The sequence below is a fragment of the Sinocyclocheilus anshuiensis genome, unplaced genomic scaffold (assembly GCF_001515605.1).
Source record: "Sinocyclocheilus anshuiensis isolate Anshui unplaced genomic scaffold, SAMN03320099.WGS_v1.1 scaffold546, whole genome shotgun sequence".
NCBI classification, from domain to species: domain Eukaryota; kingdom Metazoa; phylum Chordata; class Actinopteri; order Cypriniformes; family Cyprinidae; genus Sinocyclocheilus; species Sinocyclocheilus anshuiensis.
Window position 1 is genome coordinate 47,173 of NW_015542451.1, and position 9,199 is coordinate 56,371.

Consider the following 9,199-nt stretch of genomic DNA (forward strand, 5'->3'; position numbering starts at 1 on the left):
CAAGCTGAGGTTCACGATGTTCTACATTTACTTCGGTCTCATCCTGCTTCAACTCATCCTGTCCTGCTTCAATGAAAAGCCTCCTCTCTTCTCCAGCGTGGTCACAGATCCTGTAAGTCTGCGTGTGTGTGTGTGTGTGTGTGTGTGTGTATATATGCGTATGTGTGTGTATCTACTCAAAGGCCGTGAAAATGACAAAATGCAATACAAGGGCCAGCAGTAACCATCATGCTTTCATACAAGATTGAATAAAAGAATGATTTAGTGCCACAAACTGTGGATGATTGAATTCTTTGAACATTAGAAAGGTCATGGAAAGGTCAGAGCAGCAAACTAAAGTGCCTGTGGTGTTTTCGTTGGATTTTCAGAATGTATGTCCAGAAACGACTGCTGGATTCCTCTCCAAAATGACCTTTTGGTGGTTTACTAGGTGAGTAATGTAAATTACTAACAGTGGCTGTTTCTCGTCCTCACGACTTACACTAACACTAATCATTTGATTTATGTTCTCATAACGCTGAAAGAAAACATTCTTAGATCAACATTCTCAGAATGTCCTTATGATGTATTATTTGTACTTAAATGGTGTAAGAAACATTTTTGTAACCTTTAAATAAATTGTTGTAATCACAACAAGAACATTTATACTTTTTAGAAACATTTCAAACCAATGTTCCGTTTACATTGCTTTGTGCCATCAGAAACAAATGTATCCCAAATGTTCCCAGTTACTAGATGTCTTATTGAATATTGGGGTTTAAATTAATGCACATATTTTCTCAAGCCAAAGTGGAAGATTTAAAGGGATAGCTCACCAAAAAATTGACTTGCTCTCATACAGTATCTTTCCAAACCTCTGTCACCTTCGTCCTTCTCTGAGACATAAAAGAAGATATTTTTAGAGATTTAGAGATCAAAATATCTGCTTATTTGTGTTCTGTAGAGGACAGACAGTCATACAGGTTTGGAACGACATGAGGCTGAGTAAATGATAACTCAATGATCATTTTTGAGTGAACCGTCCCTTTAATTCAACATAAACAACAAAAATCAAAAGTAGAATGACTGTACAATGCCAACATTAGTGTTGTTTCTGAGACAGATATGTGTTTCTGTTCTACAGTATGGCGATCAAAGGCTATAAATCTCCACTAGAGAATAAAGATCTGTGGTCGCTGAACAAGCATGACAGTTCAGAGCTGGTGGTTCCCAATCTGCTCAATGAATGGGAGGTGGAGAAATCCAAAGCGCAGAGGTATGAATTCAGACAGATTATGATTCAATCATTCAGTCCAAGGATTGTACAATAACTGTCACATTGTATAAGTCCAGTAGGTTGTGAATGCCTTTTCTTGTTTACATTAATGTGAGTAACACTATGCTCCAGGTTTTTCTCTATTTATTTATTTATTTATTTATTTATGTAGTCGAATAGGGCCCTATGAAATCTGTTTTATATTTTCCTGACGTCCATTTTTTTTTTTTCCAAATTAGTTGTTTGTTTTAGTGGTTAAATTAAATTTTATTTTTGACATTTTAATTAAAAAACAAATAAATAAATATATATATATATATCTCATAAAATATATATATTTATTTACATTTAAATTTTTCTGGACTAATTTAGCAGCTTTAACTAAATTTGAATCATCAAAAAGCATGTCTAATTAATTTAAATAATGAAACATATAATTTAACATCTATTTATTAAAGGTTTAACAAAAAATGCATTTTTAGGCCACTATAATTTTTTATTTTTTATTTAGCAAATTCTGTGTTTTCTTTTTTCATTTTTCGGGATTCCATTTGAATGGTTTCATTCAATTTTACTAACCAAACAGCATGCATAATTAATTGAATTCATAAAAACAACTTTATTTAATACAGTTTTTACCATAAACCCAATGAAATCTTGTATTGATTTATTTATTTTTCAGTGAAATTTTGTGTTGTGTATTTTTTAAATGTTCACAGGACTGTGATGAGCTTCTGTTCTTATGATTGATAGCTTGTAATACAGTCATTCATAATTAATATATTTAAAGGTATAGTTGTTACTAAGCAGTTGCTAGGGTGATATGGGTGGTTGCTAGGGTATTTTGCATGAGCAAGCACAAGCCATGTAGAAAATGTTTATCTTTGCAGTTGTTTTTGCTGCAGAATGACACATGTGAGTCCAGGTTCAGCTTTGCTTTCAGAAGCGTTTTTTTTCTTCTTCCCCAAACCTAATGCATTTATATTCATGCATTTGACAGACGCTTTCACTGCGTTCAGCTGCACATATATTCATTTCATGCACTGACTGGGAATTGACCTTGACATTGCTGCTGCTACTAGAAGAGTCGTTCCAGCTTCAGAAGATCAGCCGCTCTTGTTTTTCTGTGCAGCGAGCAGAGCGTGAAGGAGCAGGCCGCATTCAGGAAGGCAGGCCCGGGCGCTGAACCCAACCACGTGAGCGTCAGTCCGGAGGAGGAGGAGGTTCTGCTGTCCAAACGGAAGGAGGCACGGCAGCCCTCGTTCCTGAGGGCCCTTCTCAGGGCCTTCGGGCCCTACTTCCTCATCGGCTCGGCTTTCAAACTACTGCAGGATCTCATAACCTTCGTGAACCCTCAGCTGCTCAGGTGAAGTCACCGCTGCTTCATTCCCAGCCAAAGAGGAACACTAGAGTCATAATTAGTTATGGTTTTATGATGGGAAGGTAGTGATATCATACGTGACATGATAAAGCTGCCAGTAAGTGAGGTTTAGTCACTCTTCTGTACTGGTTATTTACAGCAGATGTTCACAGGACTGTGATGAGCTTCTGTTTTCATTAAAGCCATAATTAAAATATTAAAGGGACTGATTTAGTCAGTCTGTATGAACAGCTGTAATTGTTTGCATCTGATAACGAACAACACAATAGCTGCTCTGTTCCTTTAACATTTACCTGGGTTTTATTACCCGCGGGGATTTATTTCGTTTGCTTATAACAGGAAGCGCAAACATGAAATGCGCTGATTAGCTGGAAAGCGGTGTAAAAATGATCTTTTATAGCACTGTTTTGCATAGAACCCTGCAGAATCGTTTGCATGATGTTTTGTATGCTTTTCACTCTCTGTGCTCATGCTTTACAATGCAAACAGAATGCAAATATGCTTCTCTATAGACATTTTTACCGTTTTGAATCACAAGTCAAAAGTTTGAAATAATTAAGATTGTTTAATGTTTTTGAAAGAAGTCTCTTCTGCTCAACAAGGCTGCATTTGTTTGACAGAAAATATAGTTGTGAAATATTATTATAATTGAAAACAGCTGTCTTCTATGTGAATATCTGTTAAACTGTAATTTATTTCTGTGATGCGCTTCTGTATTTTCAGCATCATTACTCCAGTCTTCAGTGTCACATGATCTTCAGAAATCATTCTAATATGCTGATTATTAGAAACATTTCTGATTATTATCAATGTTGAAAACAGTTGTGCTGCACAATATTTCTGTGGAAACTGTGATGCGTTTTATTTTTCAGGATTCACAGATGAACAAAGTTCAAAAGAACAGCATTTATTTTAAATAGAAATCCTTTGTTACATTATAAATGTCTTTACTGTCACTTTTGATCAATGTAACATGGGAAAAAATAATTTATTCTTCTTTTTCTTTATTTTTTTTTAATCATACCCAAAACTTTTAAATAGTGTATCACAGTTTTGACAAAAATTTGAATATTGATAATAATAATAATCTTGTTTCTTGAGCAGCAAATCAGCATATTAGAATGTGACATCATGTGACACTGAAGACTGGAGTAATGATGCTGAAAATACAGCTTTGATCTCAGAAATAAATTACAGTTTAACAGATATTCACATAGAAAACAGCTGTTTTACATTGCAATAATATTTCACAATTTTTACTGTATTTTTGATCAAAGAAATGCAGCCTTGCTGAGCAGAAGAGACGTATTTCAGAAACAGAAAAAATCTTACTCATGCATAGAGGTGTGGTTTTAAAGTGATTCTGCTCTCATCGTCAGGATGTTGATTGACTTCACCAAGCAGCCGCAGGCACCGTCGTGGTGGGGTTACTCGCTGGCGTTCCTGATGTTCAGCGCTTCCCTCTTACAGACTCTCATCTTACATCAGCACTTTCAGTACTGCTTTGTCACGGGCATGAGGCTGCGCTCGGGAATCATCGGAGCCATTTACAGGAAGGTACAGGCTGGTCAAGAGTCTCTCTGCACATAAGGACTCACTCAGACCAGCACAAATCCATGTTCTGTCAAGACTGGTTTATGCTGGTTAGTGGTGACCGAACAGAACAATCTTTGTGGTGTCATTTACTTCCAAACCTTTCTTTTTGTCTTTTTTGGACCATAAAAGAAGATATTTTGAATATTTTTTGTCCACAGTGGGCTCCTCATTCTTCAAACTACCTTCTTTTGTGTTGCACAGAAGAAAGAAATGCATAATGCGTATAAATAATGCGCACAGGTTTGGGAGAACCATATTTTTTAAAGCATGTTATGGGGTAAATAATGAGAAGATTATAAATTAATAAATAAAAATTAATAAAAACTATAGAGACATATTTTGAAAATAAATCACATGACAAAAGCGCACCAACATTACTAAAGCTTTACCTCAAATTAAAGTGAAAATAGTGAAATAGTTAAAGGGAAAGTTCAAATATTAGGAACGACTAAAATAGTATTTAATTCTTTCAAAATGTCTTTTGAGTTAAGCAGAGGAAAGAAATGCATAGTACATGCAAATATTGCATACAGGGTTGGAACCTATGGAAGCTTTTTTCCACCACAGGATAAAAAACAAAAACAAAAACTAAGAAATAAAATAAAGAAATTATAAAGCTAATTGTGTCTTTTTATCTCACAATTCAGAGTTTTCCCCTTGCATTTCAGAAATATATATAAACGCAGAATTGCAAGAAAAAAAATCAGAATTGTGAGATAAAAGTAGAATAACAGTTTTATTAAATGGTGGAAAAAAATTTAATTGACAGATATAAACTCAGAATGGCAAGAAAACAAGTCAAAAATCTGAGCCTTTTTTATTTACCTTTGTTTATTTATTTTTTTATTCTGTGCTACGCGAGTAAATGATGACTACATTTAATTTTATTTTTTGGTTGAACCATATTTTCTAAAGCAAGTTAAGGGGTTAAATAATGAGGAATCACTTTTTTTTTTAAGTTTATTGCACTAGAAACTGAAATGACCTTTCCATGCTCTAGTATTACAGGTTTGACTGTTTATTATTATTATAAATGTAGTTTAGTTCATACAGTATGTCAGAGAACTTTTACAATACTTTGTCTTTTACAATATAAACATTAAATCTTCTTACACGTGTTGTGAGAAAGATGTTGTGAGTATTGCGAAAGACCTCTCATTTAGAGTGTCGACCAATTATCGGCACCGATATTAAGCTTTTTTTTATGGTTATCGGCATTTTCAAAACCGATTTGCTGATAAAATAATTTAACAGAATTTAAAATAAAGTTTTTGTCAGAGCCTTTGTTATTCTTAACTTTGGCATTCATTTTCATTTTTACACCAGACATATATATATCGGTTCAAAATATCGGTTAATTGATCTGTAATAATCGGTATCGGCATCGGCCCTGAAAAACACATATCGGTCGGCCCCTACTCTCATTAAATGCACATGCTGAAAAACTGCTTATTCTGTGTGAAAATACAGTTAGAAAGCAACATTTTTTATATTTATTTGCCCTCTCAGCTTAACAAGTATTTTAAAAATGCAATAAATAATGAAAATATGCACAATAAATGAAACAATATATTAACTTCTAAAGATGTGTTTTAATGTTAGATCAAGCATGACATTGTGTTTAGAGAATCTTACAGACGGACAGTGATTTAACTAAAGTCCAGCTTTTGAGTGATTCTGCCTCTGCTCTACACGAGTAATAGAAGAGAATAGAGTAGGGATTGGAGTTGTGTTAGGTGTGGTAGGTGTGAAGGGCGTTCACACACATCTGTGCACTTTTACCCAGATCAGCGTAATACTTCAGTGCTGCTGAACTCACGGGTGTGTTTGTCTGTGGCCGAAACAGCCATTAATCTGCTTCATCACAGGATATTGCATTAGAAAAATGCATCAACAGTTCAATGCATCAACTGAAGGACTAGTGTGTTAAAAAAACACTAAGTGCTAACTTTTGTCTATACTTTTTTTGTATAAACTTTTAAAGGTTTTTATTGCCCCATTATTTTAGACCTTCTGTGGAAACTAAGCTGCAAAAAGGAAGTCAGAAACACACGCACACACACACACACACGCGCACACACACACACACACACACACACACATTAACATTTACACACTTGCACAATGAGAAACTTCAAAGAAGAGGCTTTTCGTCCAGTTTTGGTTTAGTTTTAGTGCACAGTGAGGTTACGCTGGGATTGTCATTTCTATATAATGTGCTGAAACATATGCAAATATCACACTGTAAAAAATAGCCCACGGAAATGTAAAACTTATTTGCTTATTTTTATTTGTATTTATTTTTTTATTAAAATCTTTAAAATTGGTGCCAAAGTTACAACCTACAGAGATATTATTCATTATCATTGATTACCACATTTTTAACCACTTTAAACTGAATTACTGATGCTTTTGTTTTTGTATTATGATAATAAAAATAAAGAGTTTTACAGTGTATGCTAGTTTGTGGAAACATGTTTGACAACAATATTATTTATTACTTTTTATCCACTTTAAATTGAATTACCGATGCATAAAATCTAATTAAAATAGAAATAGAAATGATTTTTACAGTATATACGTGTTTATGGATACATGTTTGACAACAGCAGAGATATTATTATTATTTATTACTTTTTCAGCCATTTTAAACTGAATTACCGATGCATAAAATCGAGTTGAAATTGCAGTAGAAATGAATTGTTTTGTATTGTGACCGTGAAAAGAGATTTTGACAGTGCATGCTGGTTTGTGGGAACATGTTTGACCACTACAGATCTATTATTTATTATTTTCTCAACCACTTTAAACTGAATCACTGATGCATGCAGTGGAGTTTGTGACAGTCTTCCGTGGCTCTCTGCAGTCTCTGGTGATCACGAACGAGGCCAAGCGCTCGTCGACGGTGGGCGAGGTGGTGAACCTGATGTCGGTGGATGCTCAGCGCTTCATGGATCTCACCACCTTCCTGAACATGCTGTGGTCTGCTCCGCTGCAGATCGTCCTGGCGCTCTTCTTCCTCTGGCAGGTGCGGAAACCCACATTTCAACACATTTACATGCTTCCCCTGGCTTCTATTGTTCAGAGGATAATCATATTCATACACAACGCTTCTCTTAGAAAATGTGTTCTGAAAGAGATACTGAATGCAAATCTAAAATGCTTCTGGCCGTATAATCACGCATCGTTATGAGAGAAATAAATAGCAAGGCAGTTTTTTTTTACATTAAAGATAATATGTAACTTAACATTATTTCATGCATTCAAAACCCTGAACAAAACTCTGCAAGGTGCAAAAAAGACATTTGACATTAAATATGGGTTCATTTGCAACATGCACGGTTTGTGCCGATCGATCAGCATGTGTTTTGAGGTGAATTATTGATTGCCGAGCGCATGAAACTATTCAACACATTTAGTTAAAAATTGACAATTTTCCCGTTCAGCAAATGTCATGTTAATAATATTGTTGGTCAGTGTTATTATCGTTAACTAAACCTAATCTAAAACCAAAAAACACTTTAGCTAAAATTAAGGTGAAAATAAAATAATAAAAAAAAAAAATTGTCATTAACTAAGCTTAATCTTAAAAACAAAAACATAAAAATTCATACTTCTTAATACAATTTAATTTATTAATAATTTAATAAAATACAGAGAAATATATAAAAAAACTAATGAAAATGACAAAAACACAAAATTATTAAAACTTTAGCTACAATTAAGGTGAAACATTTTTTTAATTATCATTAACTAAGTTTAATCTTAAAAACAAAAACATAAAAATTCATAATTCTTAATACAATTTAATTTATTAATAAATTAATAAAAATACAGAGAAATGTTTAAAAAACTAAAACTAATGAAAATGACAAAATTACTAAAACTTTAGCTAAAATTAAGGTGAAAATAAAATAATGATAAAAATTAAATTATCATTAACTAAGCTTAATCTTAAAAATAAAAACATAAAAATTCATATTTCTTAATACAATTTAATTTATTAATAATTTAATAAAAATACAGAGAAATATTTAAAAAACTAAAACTAATGAAAATGACAAAAACACAACAAAATGACTAAAACCTTAGCTAAAATGAATGTGAAAATAAACTAATAAAAAATGAAATCTAATTGAAAATGATGGCTGCTGATGTTGTTATTGTGTTGTGTTCAGAATCTGGGTCCGTCGGTTCTGGCCGGTGTGGCCGTCATGGTTCTGCTGATCCCCTTCAACGCTTTCATCGCCATGAAGACCAGGTCGTACCAGGTTTGGCTCTCTTCTCTTCATCAATATTTGCATCAGCTCTGAGGTTTTCACGGCTCAAGCTTATCAGATTTTCACATTTAGGTGAAGTTTCTAGCGAGCCGGCGTTTCCTCTTAAAGAGACAGATCGCAAACCCAACCAGAAACACAACAGCTTGTGTGGTGTCTAAAAGCATAAAAAAAACATTTTCATTATTTGAAATAGATGTTGACTGAAATAAAATAACGTATCAAAACCAGTTTTCCCATTCAGCCAATGCTATATTAGGAATTCAGCACACTGTTGGCAGTTTGTGTTAATAATAATGCACTTCGGTGTTTGAACACTAACAGTTATGGTCATGATTATAATCATTAACTAAAACCATTAAAAAACATTTGTGTTACTTGAAATAAAATAAATGTTAATTAAATAAAAAAAAAAATATATATATATATATATATATAAAACACTTATTTCATCTAGTTGCCAAGGCTTCATTTCTCACTTTTATCTCATTTATTTAATCTCATTTATTTGATGTGCTTAAATAATTGAAACTGAAATGAAAATTAATACATTTTTATATTAAAAAATTATATTAAAAAACCCAAAAGACTAATTAAATACTAATAAAATTTAGACTCTAGGTCACAGATGCTGTTGATTATGGCATAAAATAAAATAAAATTAAATTAAATTAAATTAAATTAAATTAA

General features: G+C 33.1%; 1 protein-coding gene across 1 annotated transcript in view; it reads left to right on the top strand.

Annotated features, from left to right (window-relative positions):
• Positions 1-9,199, top strand: part of LOC107693640 (canalicular multispecific organic anion transporter 2-like) — a 60,231-nt gene that overhangs the window by 20,125 nt on the left and 30,907 nt on the right. Inside the window, 7 exon segments of the mRNA XM_016493092.1 lie at positions 10-112; positions 369-430; positions 1,124-1,255; positions 2,388-2,621; positions 4,016-4,193; positions 7,099-7,260; positions 8,411-8,503. Of these exon segments, the coding sequence (XP_016348578.1) occupies positions 10-112; positions 369-430; positions 1,124-1,255; positions 2,388-2,621; positions 4,016-4,193; positions 7,099-7,260; positions 8,411-8,503 (964 nt within the window).